This window comes from Nothoprocta perdicaria, unplaced genomic scaffold, assembly GCF_003342845.1.
Source record: "Nothoprocta perdicaria isolate Ctin4 unplaced genomic scaffold, notPer1 scaffold_64, whole genome shotgun sequence".
In the NCBI taxonomy this organism is placed as follows: Eukaryota; Metazoa; Chordata; class Aves; order Tinamiformes; family Tinamidae; genus Nothoprocta; species Nothoprocta perdicaria.
This window is the reverse complement of record NW_020455910.1, coordinates 3,747,763-3,769,282: the sequence shown is the minus strand read 5'-3', so window position 1 is coordinate 3,769,282 and position 21,520 is coordinate 3,747,763. Positions and strand designations below refer to the sequence as shown.

The 21,520-nt window shown below is 39.2% G+C and overlaps 1 protein-coding gene across 1 annotated transcript in view; it reads left to right on the top strand.

The window, feature by feature from the left end:
* The window catches only part of UBR5 (ubiquitin protein ligase E3 component n-recognin 5), a 64,552-nt gene extending 43,314 nt beyond the window's left edge, over positions 1-21,238 (top strand). Inside the window, exons 35-59 of the mRNA XM_026050056.1 lie at positions 287-410; positions 1,219-1,330; positions 2,957-3,088; positions 4,017-4,274; positions 4,646-4,914; positions 6,327-6,538; positions 6,849-7,079; positions 8,324-8,397; positions 9,100-9,272; positions 9,372-9,485; positions 10,059-10,279; positions 11,877-11,997; positions 12,081-12,179; positions 12,461-12,704; positions 13,290-13,401; positions 13,894-14,038; positions 14,335-14,465; positions 14,666-14,726; positions 14,825-15,000; positions 15,507-15,591; positions 16,921-17,076; positions 17,370-17,483; positions 18,607-18,751; positions 19,239-19,324; positions 20,204-21,238. Of these exons, the coding sequence (XP_025905841.1) occupies positions 287-410; positions 1,219-1,330; positions 2,957-3,088; positions 4,017-4,274; positions 4,646-4,914; positions 6,327-6,538; positions 6,849-7,079; positions 8,324-8,397; positions 9,100-9,272; positions 9,372-9,485; positions 10,059-10,279; positions 11,877-11,997; positions 12,081-12,179; positions 12,461-12,704; positions 13,290-13,401; positions 13,894-14,038; positions 14,335-14,465; positions 14,666-14,726; positions 14,825-15,000; positions 15,507-15,591; positions 16,921-17,076; positions 17,370-17,483; positions 18,607-18,751; positions 19,239-19,324; positions 20,204-20,416 (3,808 nt within the window). The 3' untranslated portion in view covers positions 20,417-21,238. The remainder of the gene's footprint in view (positions 1-286; positions 411-1,218; positions 1,331-2,956; positions 3,089-4,016; positions 4,275-4,645; positions 4,915-6,326; positions 6,539-6,848; positions 7,080-8,323; positions 8,398-9,099; positions 9,273-9,371; positions 9,486-10,058; positions 10,280-11,876; positions 11,998-12,080; positions 12,180-12,460; positions 12,705-13,289; positions 13,402-13,893; positions 14,039-14,334; positions 14,466-14,665; positions 14,727-14,824; positions 15,001-15,506; positions 15,592-16,920; positions 17,077-17,369; positions 17,484-18,606; positions 18,752-19,238; positions 19,325-20,203) is intronic.
* Positions 21,239-21,520: the final 282 nt, after the last annotated feature.

Below are 21,520 nucleotides of genomic sequence, written 5' to 3'. Positions count from 1 at the left end.
AAAAAAAAAAAAAAAGTAATGTTAAATTGTCTTGGAAAAACATGTGTTGGAATATCTCTGCACAGGCTGCTAAGTCTCTGCACCCTGAGTGCACCCTCTCCTCACTATCCTATGTAGGAAAAAGTTAATCATAGTTTCTTGATAAACCTGGCAGAACTTTTTCATTCTTTCAGTCCAGCCATTTCAGCCTGTTTTCAGAACATGCTTTGAAAAGGAAATGTAAACTCTTGCTTCTTTGAAGGTGCTTTTCATTTAGTAATGATTTTTTTTTTTTCTTTTAATGAAGTTCCAGTCAGTCTCAGTCATCCTATATCATAAGGAATCCTCAGCAGAGACGGATCAGCCAGTCACAGCCYGTTCGTGGCCGAGATGAAGAGCAGGACGACATCGTTTCAGCAGACGTGGAAGAGGTCAGCTCTAGATTTTTCTTAGTGTGGCCTGTTAGGGTGTGTTACAGCACTGTAGCACCTGCTTTCACACCTCAGCCTGCAAGTCCTGCGTCAGGGGCTTCAGTTCTCTGAAGATACTGAAGCTGTGCCCTTACAGCACTGTTATACTTCATGAAGTCTGGCTATGCTACATGCCTTCGGTTGTGTAATCAAAGCAGTTTTGCCTTTCTGTAGGTGGGAATAATATTTAATGATATTTAATCACTTCCAGAAAGGTGTAGCTTAATCTGGTACAATAATATATTAAATGCCTTGAATTTGGCAGAATTGCAGTTTAAGAATCTAATAAACACATCTCTAGTCCGTTTTGCATACAGTTTTGCATTATAACCCAGTTTAAAACACTTCAACAGTCTTTCAGCTTATTTGCTATTACGCATTTTCCACTAGAGAACAAGGTTTTTTTGTTTTGTTTTGTTTTGTTTTACCAGAAGAATGATTCTTCAATATTTGGAAATAAATCTCAGGTTTTGTTGTCATCATTAGCATGGGAGTCTAATGTCATAACCTATCTTGTATTAGTGACTCTGGATTTTTCCATAATGCTATGGATTGTAAAATGAGATTACACAGATACGTACACCCCCAGCTACGCTCTCCAAATGTGTACAGCCACTGCAGCTGCAAGGTGTCTATCAATAGATAGATTTTTTTTTTCCTTATTTCTTAGTTTTAAAGCAAATTTTACTCCTTTGGAAGGGAGGAAGAAGAGGGAGAAATACAGAGAGATGGAAGATACAGTTGCATAAAYTTATAATGCTATTTGCAGGTTGAGGTGGTTGAGGGTGTAGCTGGTGAGGAGGACCACCACGACGAACAAGAAGAACACGGCGAAGAAAATGCTGAAGCCGAAGGACAGCACGATGAGCATGATGAAGATGGTATGTCTGTTTTGTAATGCTCCTTTAGTTATTTTATCCCATAATCTAGAAACTCGACGTGACAAAAGATAGCAATACTAAAATGCCTGAAGAAAGATTAAAAACTGTTTTATTGTATAACATAAACTATGCAGATTACTGGTAGGATGAACAAACTGAACAGTGATTACTGGTAGGATGAACAAGCTGAGCAGTACAAATAATAAGGCTCTTCAGAGGTTACCAGTGATAATGATTTGGGATAACTCTGTAAGCAAAGAGAACTAAAGTTTATAGGGCTGCACATCTTAGAAAGGAGATGAGTAAACTATGGATAATTAGTAGGCAAGCAATAAACTCTATTTTTTTTTCTCTGTGCACAAAGAATATTAAGACACCAAAAAAAAATAGAAAACAGAGGGTAGCATATGTTTTGTTAACCATCTATTTTGTCTTTGGCAATTGCTATTTTAAAATGTTATGAGCACAAATTATTTGAAGGATTTAAAAAATAGCCTGGCTCTTCTATGGTTAATGATTAGAGGAGTTGTTATGGTAGATATGAAAGGGGTCTGAGTCGTTGCGCTCGAGTTTTCAGGCCAATCATATGCTGTTTAATTGGAGATGAACTTTCTAATGGACACAATTCATGCATTATTTATAAGAATTTTTGCTGGCAAAGTGATTTATCTGGTATCGGTCACTTTGGGATTAAATGGCCCAAAGTCGTGATTAAAAGACGTTACCTGCTACTCTTTTTAACTATGTCTCATGTTTCCAGTCAAMCCCTTTTCAGTGCAGTGTTAATTCATTTTCTGATTATTTGAAACATTAATTCTCAAAACTTAAACCTGAATAGAAACTGTATTTTTTTTAATTAGGTGTTTCTGTTTTTTGTTTTTAAGTTTTCAGATATTCCTTGGATAGTCATTTGAAACAGCTTAAGGTTAATTGTTCTAATATATGTGCACAAAGAAAGTTGTGGAGTCTTTTGGCTTGAGTGGCTAATTGTGAATTCTTGAAGTCCTATTTTTTCAGTGTGTCTCAGTTTTCAGTGTTTCTGTTGAATGTACATGTGCAGTGCAGAGTGAGAGGGCATTGAGGTTCTTAATGTTTTTCTGTAATTTTTAACCTACCTGTAAGTGTAATCTAAGGACTGGTTTCTGTGTGAAAAAAAGCTGCAAGATGTGTATGGAATGGTGTGGAGGTGGTGAACAGGGATTGATTCCATGTAATGTATAACTGGAGGCAACTAAACACACGGTCAGGTGGCAGGTTAGAACCAAAGAAAGTGATTCCTTGGATGATGGGYAACTACATAAAACATTCCCGTGGGATACTTTTGATGCCAGAGACGTAAAGGAGCTCAGGAGAAGCCGAGTGTAGGGAGGAACATTTTGTGAAGGGTCATCAGGTGCCTAAGGAGGCAGGAACAGTCTGTAGGGCAGGTACTGCTAACCGCTAGGAATGGGAAGGAGTGCTGCAAGTGGCTTTGTATCCTTGCACTGCTTTTATGCCCTTTCCCTGCATATCCGTTACTTCCTGCTGTAGTAAGAGGCTATGGATTTAGTGTCTTACCTGAGACACTTCAGTCGTTCTAATCTTTCTCTTTTTAAACATGAGCTGTTTTTGATACTGTTTTTATAGGCAGTGATATGGAGTTGGATCTGCTGGCTGCAGCTGAAACAGAAAGTGACAGTGAGAGTAACCACAGTAATCAGGACAATGCTAGTGGGCGCAGAAGTGTTGTCACTGCAGCTACTGCTGGGTCAGAAGCAGGTATGCCACATCATCTTGTGTTTCCTCTAGCTATTTAAATGTAGGCATTAGGATTAAGTTGTACAGGAAAAAGAAATCTTTTAGTGATTTCCATATAGCTTTCACAAGGGCAGGACTGGCTCCATAATCTTAAAGTGATGCTATGCTTTACCTTTGGATCTGGTCAGCATCCAGCGTTCCAAAGATACACTGGTGAAATGATTTCCTTCATGACTAGGTTGGATAGAAGGAGAATTACCTGAGCATGACATCTTAACAAACAGCTTTCACTTGTAATCTTATTTTCCCTTTCTGTTTATCTCTCTCCACCTGCTTCCCCCCTCCCAACCTCCATTTCCCCACATTCTCTCTTTTTTTTTTTTTTTTTTTTTCTTATCCTGTAAATGGAAAGAACTATGCCGTCCTTTTGGGCAAGAGATGTGTTAAGATGAGACCTATCTGCTTACTTGCATTTGGAGAGTTTCTGCATGTGTTTAGTGAGAGATTATCTGGCATGCTTGGGAAATGAAATGTTTTCACTCATTTTTTAGGGTAGAAGTTAGATACGGTTTAATGCAAACCCCAAACCTGACCAACTGCTTGAAGAGCTGAAAGCAGCTGCTGTACCTTCCCATGTGGAAGTGCAGATCTTAGGAGTCATTGCCTGAGTATAGAATCAGCCTTGCTCATAAGTGAAGACTTTTTTTCCAATCTTTTTTTCTTTTTTTTGAAATACAAGTAATCCAATTTCTTTTTCATGAAACTTATGGAAAATTAGCACTATGTAAGGATGCTGTGTTAAGGATTTGCAGCAATAGTACTTGATATTTTTATGTATGTGTATATGGTCTGCTCTCCTGAAGAGGCTTGCAGCGCTGTCGCAGTACGTGCATTTGCGCACAGCAGGGCAGTTGTCAGTGGCTGTTTATCGCTTATTTCCCTTGCCTAGGAGCTAGCAGTGTCCCAGCCTTCTTTTCCGAAGATGACTCTCAGTCAAATGACTCCAGTGATTCTGACAGCAGCAGCAGTCAGAGCGATGACATAGAGCAGGAGACCTTCATGCTGGACGAGCCTCTGGAACGGACCACCAATAGCTCCCACGCCAACGGGGCTGCGCAGGCTCCCCGCTCCATGCAGTGGGCCGTGCGGAACACGCAGAGCCAGCGAGCTGCCAGCACTGCTCCCTCCAGCACCTCGGCCCCGGCAGGCAAGTGCCAGCAACCAGAATGCACGAGCACCAGCTGCCTCGCTGGGCTTTGCTCCTCTTGCTTTGTTTGGCCTCTCRAGGACAAAGGAAACGTTACCTGCTTGTCTTAGGAAGACAGAGATGGTGTTTTTTGACTGTTACAGTTCTGTTTTGTAATAGTTTTATTTTTTAACACAATGAAGCATCTATTCTAGCTCTTAAAATGATGAATGCACTTAGTTGAGCTAGTTTATTTTATTTATTCTGACTGCCAGAGTTGTGATGTCAGCACAATACACAAGTTTATTCCTAGAAATGATAGAAGCAAATACAAAAAACACATAGCAAAGGCTAAATATATTCATTAATGTCATATCTTCTCTTGTGCTTAGCAAGTTCAGCMGGCTTGATATACATTGACCCATCAAACCTACGCCGGAGCGGTACCATCAGCACGAGCGCTGCAGCAGCAGCTGCTGCTCTGGAAGCCAGCAATGCCAGCAGCTATTTAACGTCTGCAAGCAGCCTCGCAAGGGCATACAGTATCGTGATACGACAGATATCTGACCTCATGGGTCTCATTCCCAAGTACAATCATCTCGTGTACTCCCAGATTCCTGCTGCAGTGAAGCTGACTTACCAGGATGCAGTAAACTTGCAGGTAAGAGCATCCAAAGCTCTTTGGATAGAACTTCAACTGCATTTCTTTAAGTGGAGGATTGGGGGGGCTGGAAGGGGCCTCTGGAGATCATCTAGTCCAAGKCCTTCTCAAAGCAGAGCAAGCTGGAGCAGGCTGTTGAGGGCAAGTTTTGAGTGTCCTCAAGCATGAGTACTCTGCAACCTCTTGGGGCAGTCCTGTCAGTGTTGTTTGACCAACCCTACAATAAAAATAAGGCTTATGTTTGAATAGAATTTCCTGAATTTCAATTTGTGCCCATTAACACTTTTTCTTTCACTTGCTACCACTGAGAAGAACCTGRTTCCTTCTCCTCCTCCTATTCTGTTCAGATACTGAATTGATAAGACCTCCCCCAGGTCTTTGTTTCTTGAGGTTACACAGCCCCTGTCTAGGAGAGCTGTCAGGCTCTCCCAGTGTGAGAGATGCTGAGCAAATTATGTAATTTTTCAATTGAAGTTTAACTGCTTTGGAGGTGCTAGTAAAATGTCTCTTGCCTTGTTTTTTGARCTCAACTGCTGAGTATATAGTAGAAGAATGTTAGTGAAGGCCAAATTATTTAATAAAAGATAAATATGCTACCTTTTGAAAATCTTTTTCTTTTTGCTATTTTAGCCTACAGAAGAGAATTGTCCAGTTGATGCAGAAGTGTTTGTAGTAGCCTATGAAAGCCTCAGAGCTTAACTTTTATTTAGATACAGAAATGGGGATGGGACAGCACACTCTTTGGTTAATGGATACAGTAGCATCTTTGAAGGGGGGGTGGGATGTTCTTGAAAACCAGAAGGCCAGAATGTAGAGAAATGAAGATGCCAGGTTGGTGTTAAATCAAACAGATCAAGAGAGTTGGGAAATGGCAAGAGCAGCAGCCCGTAGTGCCTGTATTGGGAAAAAAATGGGAAAAATTGGAACAGGAGGAGAGTTTTGTATGCTCACATAGTACTCTGTGTGAATCTTTGTCCTCTTCGCCGAGTGAATTGCCAACTGCCAGAGAATAGTGAAGTATCCTTATGATGAACACAGGATGAGGGTTGTTAAAGCTAGCAGAGGCAGGAATTGGACCAAAATTCCCCAAATGTGCACACGTGGGAGATGGTGTGTGTGATAGTAGCTGAGGAGCAGGAGACGTGTCCGAAGGGAAGAGGAGTGGCGAGAGTGCTTTAAGGGTGCCCTAGTTGTGAATGATGAGTTGCAAACTCCTACAGCAAATCATCCTCTCTCTCAGCAGAAGTGTTAGGAAGTAAGTTTATAGGTTGTTCTTGAATGTCATTTTACAACCCTCTTGTATATCAAGGATTAGACTGAGTTAGCCATGGTGAAGCTCGTATTGCAGTTAAATTCTTGTCATCTAACTTTGTTGTGTGCCGGACACATTGCATCTCATTTTTTTTCTGCAGAACTACGTAGAAGAAAAGCTTATTCCCACTTGGAACTGGATGGTTAGCATCATGGACTCTACAGAAGCTCAGCTGCGTTATGGTTCTGCTCTTGCATCTGCTGGGGACCCTGGGCATCCGAATCATCCTCTCCACGCATCGCAGAACTCAGCCAGGAGGGAGAGGATGACAGCCCGGGAGGAAGCAAGCTTACGAACACTCGAGGGCAGAAGGTAGGAGGAGGGTTGATACGTTGGATGCGATACATTTGGAGACTTCAACTTTTAAATATACCAGTGTAGTAGTTGTTTTGATTTAAGATGGATTCATGTATTAATGCTACTCTTTGATTTTATTCTGAAGTACTAGCTTTAACTGTTACATTGCTAGTATTTGAGCTGTTTATACACAAAGCATAAAACCATAATTGGATTTTCACCTCCGTATCTGAAGCACAGAGAAAATGTGTAAAAGGATATGTGTAAAAATGTGTAAAAGGTTTGGTGCCTGATCTCTCTGTATTCAATTCTTTCCTTTGGCCAGACGTGCTACTTTGCTCAGTGCCCGTCAGGGAATGATGTCGGCCCGTGGGGATTTCCTCAACTACGCGCTTTCTCTGATGCGTTCCCACAACGATGAGCACTCGGATGTCCTTCCTGTTCTAGATGTCTGCTCACTGAAGCACGTAGCATATGTTTTTCAAGCCCTTATTTATTGGATTAAAGCAATGAATCAACAGACAACATTGGATACTCCTCAGCTGGAGCGGAAAAGGTACTGAGGCTGACACGCACAAACAGATAGTTTTATGCAAGTTGCATGTGCTTTTTTTTTGCAAGTTACCTGCATTGTTACTCAGCAGCTGCTACATGTTTGAAGACTGCTTGGCCAGTTGCAGTGGCCCATTCAAATCTTGTCCTGGTGACTGCTGGGAGAGAGTTTCTTACCCCTGAAACTTAAGTTTGATTTCTAATTTACTGATGKTGCCTCTAAATGATTTACTTGGGGCAATTTATCATCTCCAAAGGCAATCTGCTCCTCATATTTAGCATGATAATGACTAAATAAGAGTTTGTCAAACATGTTAAGGATGATTGTGAGAATTTTGACATTTGGTATAAAGGGCACACTATACTAAATCCTGTTGAATTGTGGGTACTTGAGATTTAATTGGTTATTTAATGCACCRTAGGGAAGTGTCAGTAGTTGAAAATGTCATTAAGTTTTTAATCTACATGATTTTAACTATAGCATTTTTATATTTCTCACAAAACAGTAATAATTAGCAGTGCTCAGTTTAATTTCATGCTTCCTAAGCATTGTAAACTTCCCTCATATAACACACATTTTTAAGGTCCCTATTTTTAATGTCCTTCATTTTGAAACAGCGATTCATCATTACAGGAATGCCTGTATGCTGCAAGGTCACGCTTTTCATTTTCTCTACAGAGCTTAGAAGTTGTGATATTTTATGTATCTGTGTGTGTGTGTGTGTGTGTGGTATCAATATTCTATACATATATTGGTCTACTGGTGTATCTTGAGACCTCTTATAACTTTAGGATGTATCATCTCATTTCCAAATATATTTTATGATGTCACATATTTCAAGTGTCAAAAATGAATACTAATCAATTGCATCCAATTTCTCACTAAATTATCTTTTACACTGTGATCGGTGAAACTATTTTCTTCAGGATAAAGTGAATTCATCGCGCATGAATTCTAAACTAGTATTCACTACATGATTCTTTCCCTAATATGGGGTTCCTAGTCTATTTATATTGACATAGTCTTTAAACAAACAAACATACCTATCACTTTCTGGAGCAGTAACTTTTTAGTTAAAACTTGGCTGTAGGTATTTGTTGGTGGCTGTATAATGAGAGGAAGGTGGTGAACATGAGTATAAGCACAACTTTGCAAGCCATGTGCTTTGAGTGGAAAGTGCCCACTTGACAACCAGTTAGCTCAGTGCGAGTTCTGTGCCAAGTTTACAAGTTTTGTTTCATTTTTAGAACTCGGGAACTTTTGGAACTGGGTCTGGACAATGAAGATTCAGAACATGAAAATGATGATGACACCAATCAAAGTTAGTATGCAAAGATCTGGTGCTTTCTGTTTTTTCCCTTTTAGCCAGCTTTGAATAAAAATTGCTGTTTGCATATGTTATGTCAGTGTAGTGAAAGAATGTACTTTTAATGCTGACTTTTAGTAAGATGTTCTTACCATTCTAATTTCATCAAACAYCTGCCTTTGTTCTCGCTCGGGTGCTTTTTTTTGTCTCCTTTCTCACAAAACTCAAGTTCTGCCTTTGCTTCTAGTCCTACACAATAACAAAATTAAAAATTCTAATCTGAGTTATTCTGATACTGGTCTGATGAAACTGTCGCTGAAAATCTACTCTGTGCTGTGCTCCATACTATATCTCCCAAAATACAGGGTCACTGCTTCCCCCTCTCGAGGGGCCCTCGATTTGTTTTTCTCATTGTAGTCCTGTATATGAATTGTAAACAGCAATCATCATTAAAGGAACTCCGCTTAAGGGGTAGTTGTCACTACAAAGCTGATTACAGTAAAAGGAATAAGAGTTGCAACTTTTAAAAACATACTGGGAATAAAAATAATGGGAGCATCATGTARAACTGTTACATTTTCAGAGAGAGAATTTTTCAGAGTTTCTGCTGCTCCAAATGGATAACTAAGATAAAAGCTCCTTAATTTTTGACKTTTTAAGTCTTTTGACTTTTATAACTGTAAGTGAAAACTGAAGTAAAACCTTCTCTGATATTAGGTGCTACACTCAATGACAAGGATGACGACTCCCTCCCAGCAGAGACCGGCCAGAATCACCCGTTTTTCCGACGGTCGGACTCCATGACGTTCCTGGGCTGCATTCCACCCAATCCATTTGAGGTTCCTCTGGCGGAGGCCATTCCCCTCGCAGACCAGCCCCATCTGTTACAGGTGACATCAGGCATTGGGTTCTGGAAGATAATTCCTGTTGGCATTTTCGTTTCTAACTGAAGTATATTATTTACCCAGAATACTTTTGTTACTTTTCAGCCAAATGCTCGCAAGGAGGATCTGTTTGGCCGACCCAGCCAGGGTTTATATTCATCTTCTGCCAACAGTGGGAAATGCCTGGTGGAAGTGACAGTGGATAGAAACTGCCTTGAGGTAAATTGAAAGGCTTTCTCGTTTCAAACAGTGGGGTTAAGCTAGTATCTTCATCCCTTGAAAAGATACTTAACATGATGCTCTTTAAAAGAATTTAAGTATCTTTCCAAATGATAATTTGAGAGCCCCAAATTCTTATTTTTGTAAATACAAAAACTCAAACTTGTTATGAAAAAATRTGCTGTAATTTTAAATCCATTTTAAATTCGTGGAACTTCATGGTTAATGACTAATCTAATATTTAATTTCAGGCAGTATTTCAAGGGCTACAGTAACATCTGCACCAATAATGATATGCTAATTATACCTCATTATTTTTATGACAAATAATAATATCTCCGTGCCCAGCAGAATTGTCTTGCCTGTAGACAGAACACTAAATGGCACGTGTATGAAATGCAAACACAAAACAGGAATATTATTTGGAAGATTATTCTGAGACGTTGATATTGACGTGTTTTAACAAAGCAATCGCAGTGCTTATTTTTGTGTGGCTCTAAAGTTGTATATAGCCTGAAAAAAGGAAAAAGTACCATTTTAAAATTCAATTAAATTTTATTTCTCCTCGTATAGGTTCTTCCAACTAAAATGTCTTACGCAGCCAATTTGAAGAACGTTATGAGCATGCAGAATCGGCAGAAGAAGGAAGGGGAGGAGCAGAACGTGCCTGYGGAAGAGCCCGAGAGTTCCAAGCCGGGCCCTTCGGCGCATGATCTCGCAGCCCAGCTGAAGAGCAGCCTGTTGGCAGAGATCGGGCTGACAGAAAGTGAAGGGCCACCTCTCACGTCTTTCAGGTAGTTGGAGTTGAAAAGTGCACTGTAAAATATTGCTGAATTGATGGAAGGGTGTCTGCGACAGGTTTTTGCGTTTAGGTGAGGAGAAAGGAGGTTAATTTAAAATAAGTGGCTTCGTTTAGTTTTAGTTTGCCACTGGTATTTGCTAGGTGTTAAATATTGGAATAGACTTGAAAAAAAGAAGTTTTGCAAACTATAGTAAGCCTTACTGCCTAATTTCTTGGTGTGGGCAGAATTTGACTTCCTAGGTAGTTAAGTGAGGTGTTGGAATTCACCTCTGTGAGAAGGACTGAATTTCTGATAAGCTCTTACGGTTCGTAGCAGACCCTCATAGCAGTATGAGGTTCCAGTCTGTTGCTGTTCTTAAAATGTACATGGATTTRGATTTCATTACTTCAAAGTGGGAAGGCAAATAGAGAGTGGGTGGTTTTTTTCTCCATTCTGTGTTTCACTTGGGATAGAACTGATTCTGATGTCCATGTCCATATAGTCAAGAGGGCTAAAATGGACAAGTTAATTTACACCATTGAACTTGTTTAGTATGGAGTAAGTGTCTTGCAAGAGGTGCACTCAGTTTGCTTATTTAATTGGAAAGAAAAATCAAGAAAACAATTTCAGTATGTACTGTGTAGAAACATTACTCCAGTATGCATATGTAGAAAGGTTTAGAGGTTTAGACCAATGGACCAGTGATTTTTTTTTCCCCTGAGGGGGGTAGGTGATTTAAAATGCAAATCAAGTTATAAGCAATTCTTCTACAGTATGTAAGGAAAAGAGAGGCTGAGTGAGCTGGGCCTGTTTTCTCTGGAGAAGAGAHGGCTCAGAGGGGATATGATTAATATGTATAAGTTCATGAAGGGATAATGCAGGGAGGAAGGGGACAGGCTGTTTCCACTGGTGGCCAGCGATAGGAYGAGGGGTAATGGCCACAAGCTGGAGCACAGGCAGTTCCATCTCCAGGTGAGGAGCAACTTCTTTACTGTGAGGGTGACAGAGCAGTGGAACAGGCTGCCCAGGGAGGCTGTGGAGTCTCCTACTCTGGAGGTCTCCAAACCCGCCTGGATGCTGCCCTGTGCCCCGTGCTCTGGGTGTCCCTGCTGGAGCAGGAAGGTTGGACTAGATGATCTCTAGAGGTCCCTTCCAACCTTAAATATTCTGTGATTCTGTGAAAAGTCACTCTTTTATCGACCAGCTCTGGGGCATTGTGAGATTACAATCCCATTAGTCATTAGTACAAAATCCCATTAGTCATTAGTCTACTTTTTTTGTATTAAGCTAAGAAGCATTGAGTAACAACTGTACAGTTGTTTGTAGCTGAAAATCCTAGCTGTTTCTCAAGACAACTTGCACTGAAATTCTTAATCGTTTCCAGGTTTTATTATTCTGTAAAGTCTATTAGTTTTATCAATGTTGTTTATCAAACTAACATCTCAGTTTATAACCAACAAATGAGCTGAGCTCAACACCTAGAAATCCTCCATATTCCAGTACCAACTATCAGAAATAGGAGAACTTATTTTGAAGTACGTAAAACATGTCTGGATGTAACTTGGGATGTAACATGTATGTATGTATGTATTTTTCCTCCTCCTGGCAGACCGCAGTGTAGCTTCATGGGCATGGTGATATCTCACGACATGTTACTGGGACGCTGGCGCCTTTCTTTGGAGTTGTTTGGTAGAGTGTTCATGGAAGATGTTGGAGCAGAGCCTGGATCAGTATGTATTTTCTAGTATGACGACAACACGTTTAACCAAATTGTGAATCTCACTCATTATTCTTGCCTTTGTCTGTTTTTAAGATCTTGACTGAATTAGGTGGCTTTGAAGTAAAAGAATCAAAGTTCCGCAGAGAGATGGAAAAGCTTAGAAACCAGCAGTCCAGGGATTTAACATTGGAGGTAAAAAATGTTAGTTAATTAAGACAAATTTGGAAAATAAAAAGCTGAACTGTCACACATTGCAATCTTGATAGGAGAACCTGTGTTTGAGTCTGCAAGCAACACCTTAAAGCCCATTACGTGAGCTGTGTTGCAATTACACTCTAGTTTTTCATACTCTAGCGAGCATTTCCTGAGTTTGTTTTCAGCATCTTACTGGTGATTTCTTGTAAAGCCAAAACTTTTCAGTGGGGCCATTGGTAAAGAGAGGGGAAAACCCTATATTTTGTGTTTCCTACCAGGTTGATCGAGACAGAGATCTTCTAATTCAGCAAACCATGAGGCAGCTCAACAACCACTTCGGCCGCAGRTGTGCCACCACTCCCATGGCCGTGCACCGAGTCAAAGTCACGTTTAAGGATGAGCCCGGCGAAGGCAGCGGTGTAGCGCGGAGCTTTTACACTGCCATTGCACAGGCCTTTCTGTCAAACGAGAAACTGCCCAATYTAGATTGTATTCAGAATGCCAACAAGGGTACCCATACAAGTAAGTGTGATGTAGCAGTTCATCCAAAGACAGCATGTGTAAAAGCTTTGRATGTGTTTTTCCATTAAAATAGTTGCAATTGTTTAGGTTTTGGGCTGGTATAGCAAGAGAAACCATGGGAATTAAGAAAAATTTATACGTTACTAGTTCTCTATGGATGTAAATATGCTCTTTTTTTTGGTTCCTAGGAACAAAAGGCTCTTGTTTTTCTCACAACAGGAGACTGTTCTAGCTGTTCTTAGCTTTTCTGGAGCCTCTTCTTCCCCATACCTTACCTTACAGTAGACAGTAATTGTTTCTTTTTCACTGGGATGTGTGTGCATTTCATGCGACTGCTCCAGCTAGTCTGTCGCGAGTACATTTCAGKGTGTTTGCATGCGGATGAGAACTCTGAAGACTTTTACAGTTATAAATTCATGCAAACACTTCAGAAGCTTGGCTGAACCCAAAACACTACTTGAAGTGTTTCTGTMTCATTAATAACTGTGAAGCTATTTGATGAAAAACGTTTTTCTTGCTTGGAAACTTTGGGTAGGAGAGAGAGGTGTAAAGATGTTTATGCTTCTGAGTTTTCTCTTTCCTCAGGCCTGATGCAGAGATTGCGAAATAGGGGAGAGAGAGATCGGGAAAGGGAACGAGAGAGAGAAATGCGGAGAAGTAGCGGCTTGCGAGCTGGCTCCCGGAGAGACAGGGACAGGTAAGTCACCTATTCTTAATCTGTCCAAAATATGTTGTTGAATATCCTTGGTTGTCTTCAGGAAAGAGCTTGTATTTCCTAAATTGAAAGTACAGTCCATTATCGCTTTCAAAAGCAAGTAGTAGGATAACTGAAATTCAATTCTTTAATTCTTTAATGAAAAATATGTTAATTTCAGTATCGAAATTATGGCTCGGTTGGCTAAAACAGTAACAAAAAGTGTTGTACTAGAGTAAAATTCTTGAAACAGCATTGCTGTTGCTCGTGGCATGTCTGGATACTGTTTCCAAAACACTATTAGTGGTAAAATCTCTGGTGCATCTTGATTCTCTGTTTCTGAATCATTCTCTACAGGCAGCTYTGAGAGATGCTACTGCTCTAGCATAAAAGCTAATACTGTTTTAAGTCTGGGTATAAGTGGTACTATTTCAGATGATTTTCTTTTTTGCATATTTTCTTTGAATTTAGTATAAACTGCTGTAACTTTTTAAGGGACTTTAGAAGACAACTTTCCATTGACACACGGCCTTTTAGACCAGCATCAGAAGGAAATCCAAGTGATGACCCTGATCCTCTTCCAGCACATAGACAAGCCCTTGGAGAAAGGCTTTACCCTAGAGTACAAGCAATGCAACCAGTAAGACTCACCTATATATTGTACTTAATGATACTAATTATTCTTGGCTCCTTTTCACCTGACAGTGATTTTTCCTGTGTCACTTGCTGTTTAATATGAAATATTTGAATGTGTAGGGATGTTTTGATAACCTTTGGGATTTTCTGTAATTTAATTTCTGTAATTTATCATTTAGCTTATGATGTATCCTTCACACATTCCATATTAAAAATTCTGGAATTTTTTTATAAAACTGTATTTGAAAACTAGAGAATTGGGGGGGAAAAATAGTAAGACGTTTCATTCTTTATCCCCAGGCTTTTGCAAGTAAAATCACAGGAATGTTGTTGGAATTGTCTCCTGCTCAGCTGCTACTGTTACTAGCTAGTGAAGATTCCCTTCGAGCGAGGGTTGATGAAGCCATGGAGCTCATTATTGCACATGGAAGGTAAAATATTAAGAGTTCTGATTAAAAAAAAAATGGTATTGTGGCAAGGCATTTAAACTGGGATACTTTGATACATCCAACTTTTTCATTGGAGAAATTGAACTAATTTTTTTTTAATTTAAATGAATTACTCTGCTTCCAGAAATAACCATTCCATAGTGTGAAGTTAACTCTTTGCATTTTTTCTTTTCCTTGTCAAGGGAGAATGGTGCTGACAGCATATTGGATCTGGGGTTACTAGACTCTTCAGATAAAGTGCAGGTAAGGGATTCATTTGCCACTTGAAAGTTGCTGGCTTGCTTTTGGTGTTCAGTAACTAGAAGAAGGTTTGTTAATTGCTATTTTGACTCTTGAAATAGGAAAATAGAAAGCGACATGGTTCCAGCCGCAGTGTGGTAGATATGGAATTAGATGATACTGATGATGGGGATGACAATGCACCACTTTTCTACCAACCTGGAAAACGAGGGTTTTATACACCGAGGCCTGGGAAAAACACAGAAGCAAGGCTGAATTGCTTCCGAAACATTGGCAGGTATGCTGCTAACACACTGCTGTGAAAAACTGTGGGGAATGAGTATATAAAATGATAGGGAGAATATCCGAGATCCAAGCTGCAAAAGGTTTATTTACTCTTGGTATCATCTGCGTTTCTTGCTGGGAGCTGGGCAGTGGGGAATTTGAGCATATCTGCTTGAGGTTTCTTTTCCTAGTAAACTTTCAGTTTACCTTTCTCACTATCTGGAAGTTTAATACTGCAGGAAATGGTTTGGGAAGTGGCTTTGAGGAAAAAGTTGCTTGTTTATTTCTGTCTTACTGATTTGAGGTGGGGGGGAAGAATTACTGTTTTGTGAAATGATGTTGTAGGATAAGTCTGTATTGTGAAAGGATGTATAGCAGCACTTTGGGGAGTTTATGGGGCTGGAAAAATAGCTGCAGCTTTTTTCTCAGAATATTCTGACTGTTTAAATGCAAGTTTGCTAGAAGATCTCCAATGTGTTGTGTGTTTTAACAAATTAAAACCCAAACCTTTATTTTCAGAATCCTGGGGTTGTGCTTGTTGCAGAATGARCTATGTCCCATCACGCTAAATAGACACGTAATCAAAGTCCTTCTTGGAAGAAAAGTAAGTAGAACATAGAAACCTAAATTTCCTTCAAGTACTTACAGTTTCCTTTTGAAAACTGAGGGTGTTTTGTTTGTTTTTTCAAAGTGAATTTATCAACTAGCAGGATCGGTATTGGAGCATCAGTCAGGATGTTTTAAAATTAGAGAGTTTTCATTTTTTTCTTAAAATTTAACTGCGTAGTTAAATGGAATTGGAAGTAATGGCTTACTCTTTGATTCTCTTCAAAAACAACGTATTACCCACTTTTTATTCCTTCTTGAGACTGAAGACTCTGAGAGGTAGTRTTGAACAGTGGTAGAAGATGGCATCTTGCCTTACCCAGAGGCATTTTCCTCAGAGAAAACTCACTGATTTAAATTAAAATTAATTTTATTTCAAGTTTAATTAGTTTTATCTCAATTTAACTCAGAGCAGTAATTACCTACATTTTTGGCCCGAACATTTCAGAGTTTTTTGTTTTGGCCTAAGAAAATACACTTCATGCGTTAGTCAATAACATCCTAGGAACCATCTGATGTAACAGTCTTAAACCYAGGTTTGTTACTGCTGGTGCTTTCTTAAAAACAGTACTGGTTACATAGTGAATTAATCCAGTTTTTCTATGATCTTTAATGAGAAGGTGTTAATGGCAAAAATGTAGGCTTCAGATATCCCCCAATATCTTTCAAAAAAGATTCTGCCTGCATTCTTTCCTTCAGGCTTTTCTTCTTATACCTATATTCCCTGCCTTTAAATGTTGGGAACATCAAGGAACATTTCATTTGGAAAGGGATGGTGGGCTTTAAGTCCTGTCTGATAAAGGAGGTGATAGGAACAAGGAACTTTAGAAAATGGAGAAAAGGAGGCATTGGCAGTGAAAGACTTGGAAGCTGTAAATGTGCAGCTGCTGGGCCCTCAGACCTCAGCACACACTGCTCCGGTGTGTTTAAGCTGGGGAGGGCGGCTGCTCCTCCAGCATCTTGGAGCACTGATGCAAATTATTTCCTGCTTCAGGCAAAGTTCATCACACCTGTATCAGTTTGATCAATACATAGAAGAATCTGTCTTAACCCTGTTAAATTTCTATTCTGCTATGCTCTTTATAGCAGAAAAGGCTTTGCAGGTCTGTCTGTTTTCTGCTAATGTATTTGAGCCCAGTATTCTGGTTATAAACATTCAAAAGCAGGTTGAAAATAGGAGTAGAGTTGGCATTATTTCTAAGCCTTTATATATATTGTGTGTGTAGTGCAGTGCCTTATACTAGTGTATATATTAGTCACAGTTGCCATAATTTTGGATATATTCTTAAACAAGTGGTATGTTTCAAGCACGTGCCCCCTTTTTTAGGTGAACTGGCATGATTTTGCCTTTTTTGATCCGGTTATGTACGAAAGCCTTCGGCAACTCATCCTCGCTTCCCAGAGCACGGATGCGGATGCGGTGTTTGCGGCAATGGATTTAGCATTTGCAATAGACCTGTGTAAGGAGGAGGGCGGAGGGCAGGTAAGTGGCTGAGCAGCTGGACATCTTAACCCACGCTCTGCTGTGGTGCCAAAGCTAATGGCACCTCTTCTGTATTCAAAGTGCGGACTTTTCTTTAGCCATGGAAGTGCTGGGAGRGCAGAGTTTTTCTAAAGAACCTTTAAAGCTAACGAATAGTAGGAGTAAATTTTACTWCTTTTGTTTGAAAAGAACATTCTTAAGTTATAACTCAACATTCACCATGTTATCTCTGTTGTAACAGTCTCGTTTACTCTTGCTTTCCTTTCAAAATRGTTCTTCTTGCTTTGCCACAGGTTGAACTTATTTCCAATGGTGTAAATATACCAGTCACTCCTCAGAATGTTTACGAATACGTACGGAAATACGCAGAGCACCGAATGTTGGTAGTGGCAGAGCAGCCCCTCCACGTAAGTCTTTGGTTTAAAACCAAACAACCCTCCACCTTGCCCAAGATACCAGTCTGTAATGGTTTTCCTCGTGATAGTATTGCTAATCAGGTTCCTTTAGAGGCCTGACAGCCTCATTAAGAAGTCTTTCTAAACTGCTAAATTTTATTATGATTGTACAGCTGTGTATGCAGTACTGTGAAGAGAAGTKCTGGAATAAATTGTGTATTCTGTAGAATGAAAGACTGCTTCTTTTAAACTCTAGCTTATTGGCAAAGTATACGTGTTCATTTCTTAAACTTAAGTAACAGGAGCTTTGGAGATTGTATTCAGCAGCTGTTTTGTCCTAAAATCTTTGTTGCCTTCGACTTTTTTTAACTTGATAAACAAATRTTAAAAGAAATCCCAGAATATTTGCCTAAATCACCTTGAACTCCTGATGTGATTGTATCCTTGCTTTAAAAGGAAGAAGCAGTTATGATGCATACAGTTTTTTGTCCTTACTTTTACTACGTAAATTTCTGACAAGAAATGTAACAATTGACTCTATTTACTTTTTGAAGCCATTTTTAACTCAGTTATGGGAAGGGATATTTGAAAGTTATGGAAGAAAAGATTATTTTAATTAGTGTATGAAAGCTGAGATGCTTAGAACTGTTTACTGTGCTGCCAGATTTCTCTGTCATATGATCTGCTATTGAAACTAGCTTATTTCTGCTGACCTTGGTTTCCTGATGCAGTTCAGAGTAATGCTAATATGAGAAATGTGTTTTTGTAATTATCAGATGCAATATAATCAGATGTAACTCAGCAATATATCTAAACATTTCTGCAACAGAAAGGGCACTTGCTGCTGCTCTTCTTGGTTCATAGAGTATGAATTCAGTCTGTTTCTGCTTCCTTTTGTACACCTCATACTAGCCTAGAGCTGACCGCAGTATTTTTCAGACCTCAGATTGGCAGCTCTCTGTTCCCGAAAATTTATAGCTCACGGAGTAAAGTTTAGAAAGAAAAGAACAGCTAGGAGGATATTGAATAATGAAGGAACTGGTAGAGCATTTGGTACAGGACTTTTCAGTAGTGCATTTAGGATTAATCTGAAAGTGATGAGGCTCCAATGTGGATCTTACGGTTTTCTTTTAAGGCAATGAGGAAGGGTCTCCTGGATGTACTTCCAAAGAATTCCTTAGAAGATTTAACAGCAGAAGATTTCAGGCTTCTGGTAAATGGCTGTGGTGAAGTGAATGTGCAAATGCTCATCAGCTTTACGTCTTTCAATGATGAATCAGGTATGAATTAACTTATTTAGAAAGAGAGTTGCAGAGAGAACTTTACACTGTACTTGAGAGGGGAGAATCACCAGCATTAAATTGTCTACAAGTTAACTTCACCTAACTCACTAAAAGTTACTATAAAATTTTTGCTGGTTTTAGATATATTTGAAAATATTTATCTTCCTCTGGAGGGGCAGGGTGCACCTTCCAACTTCAGTGTCATTTGACATTAAATGCAGTGATTGGACTGTGCTATTGGTAGCGTGTCTTTCCTTCTGAAAGTCCTAACTGTAGAACTATAAATATGGCTGAAATGTGATTGACAGCTAATGTCATTGAAAAATTATTGATTAGGCATTTTTAGATAACAGATAATTGGATATAGGTCACAGTTGGCATTTGTGCTTGGTGTTTATATTGGAGACCAGACTAATTCTGTCAAGCTTTAAGAAGAGGGATTGTAGCTGTGATCCAACTCTTAATGTACTTCTGTTTCACGCAGGCGAAAATGCTGAGAAGCTTTTGCAGTTCAARCGTTGGTTTTGGTCCATAGTTGAGAAGATGAGTATGACAGAAAGACAAGATCTAGTAAGTTGTTCTTTCACCGTGAAAATGTGCAGAAGAACTGGAATTGCTTTTGCATTTTTACTGTTTTACATGTGTTTACATGAAGATATTTTATAATATGTGAAAACCAAGGTGTCAGAGCAGGGAAGTTGATAAGACTTTAAGCTCTGGAAACATGAGGTGTGAATCCTAGGCATATTTGCAACTGAGAGTGTGTGTGGTGGGTCCATAGCCCCAAGTCTGTTATGAATGGCTGATAGTGATGGTCTGGGCCCTGCTTGAGCAGGGCTCCTGGTGGTAAGTCAGCTGTGTTGTGAGTTGGTGGGGTTTTGAAGCTGAGTTTCTTCCTGAATCAGTTATTCTCCTGGCTTCTGTGTTTCCTGAGGACATCTGCTTCACACCTGTGTCCTCTCTGTAAGATGTCAATAATGATCTTATCTCCTCCTTCTCAAGGAGGAACTTTCTTCTTAGGAAAAACTGATGAGGAGCATAAAAAAAAGCAAGATACTCTTCACAGGGGGCAGGTAGTCATTGTCTGGTTTGGCAAAAAAAAAAAAAAGAGAAAAAACTAGCATAATTTGCATTAATCATCCCTGATGATCTGGGGACATCACAGTTCGCTCAGGATTTCTTGATGTGGGATCATTTTGAATTCTGCTTTAATTGTTTTTGATAGGAATGCATGGTATAATTTGCAGCTGAGGAAGGGAAATGAGAAAATCTGTTACAAAAGCATGTAGCCTAACCAGTGACCTGAATAGGCAAATTGAAAGGACTGTACARTCAACATATTGTGCCTCTTCTGGGCCATTCTTCTCTCACCCATGCTACAGTGGTGAAGTGTTGCAATAGGAATTTTTGTAATCCTGCAAAATTGTAAATCCTGTTGTCTTTTTTCAGGTTTACTTTTGGACCTCAAGTCCATCATTGCCTGCCAGTGAGGAGGGATTCCAACCTATGCCATCAATCACAATAAGACCACCAGATGACCAGCATCTTCCTACAGCAAATACTTGCATTTCTCGCCTTTATGTCCCGCTCTATTCCTCTAAGCAGATTTTGAAACAGAAATTGTTACTCGCCATTAAGACCAAGAATTTTGGTTTTGTGTAGAGTATAAAAAGTGTGTATTGCTGTGTAATATTACTAGCTAAGTTTTGTAGATTTTTCCATTTGTCTATAAAAGTTTATGAAAGTTAATGCTGTCATACCCCTGGTGGTACTTTAAAAATTAAATGCAAACATTCCTGTACTAAATTTGTAACGTAAAGGCCTAAGGAGCACTAGCAATATCTGATTGTAACAGTTTGCTAGTCTGTAAGTCCTTGGCCTAACCCCAGCCAAAGATGACAGCAGAACAATATAATTTACACTGTGATTTATCTTTTTGCTGAGGGAAAATATGTAAAATGTTCTGAAAATTCACTGCTGCCTTTGTGGAAAGTGTTTCAGCAAAGGTTCTTGTATAGAGGGAGTAGGGAATTTCAAAATAAAAAATTAAGTATGTTCTGTGTTTTATTTTAACTTTTTTATGGTGTTTAATTTGTGGTTGGCTGCAATTGTGTATCATGTATATTGAACTTGTAAAAAGTTCCTGACGGCTCGGATCTCGAGACTTGAGATCATTCACCTATGAAACCACTTTCATTGCAATTTTTGTTTTGGTTGCATTGAACTCTGGCACATCAGATACCATCACTTATATTTTGCATGTAATCTGTACCTTTAGTGGTATTTTTTTTTTGGTTTTTTTTGTACATATGATGAGGCCAATGCACAGTATTTCATAGTTCACAATCAACATTTTTTGTATCCCTATTTCAGTGAACAGACAGTCAGGAGATTGCTCCACTACCAGTTCTAACCAGACACTTGTACTACGTTATCTTAACTATGTAAACTCAGCCTGGGCACTTTCTGGTAACTGTAAAATGTTTATAAGATCATGATTATTGAAGATACATTTTGGAAAACTTTAATGTTCGTGAGCAGCTTAACTTCTTTTGTATCTAGCCTTTTTTAAGTATCTTGTTACAGTTTTTTAATAAAGAAATTACAGACAAAATACCAAGTCATACTGAAGAAACAATAGTTTTTATTTATTTAGCTACTTATACTTTAGCTAACAGCATACACCAAGCACAGTTGTTCATGAAAAATCTGAATTTTGTAACTGAAAAATTGACATGCGGAAGACATTCAGCCCACATTTTACAG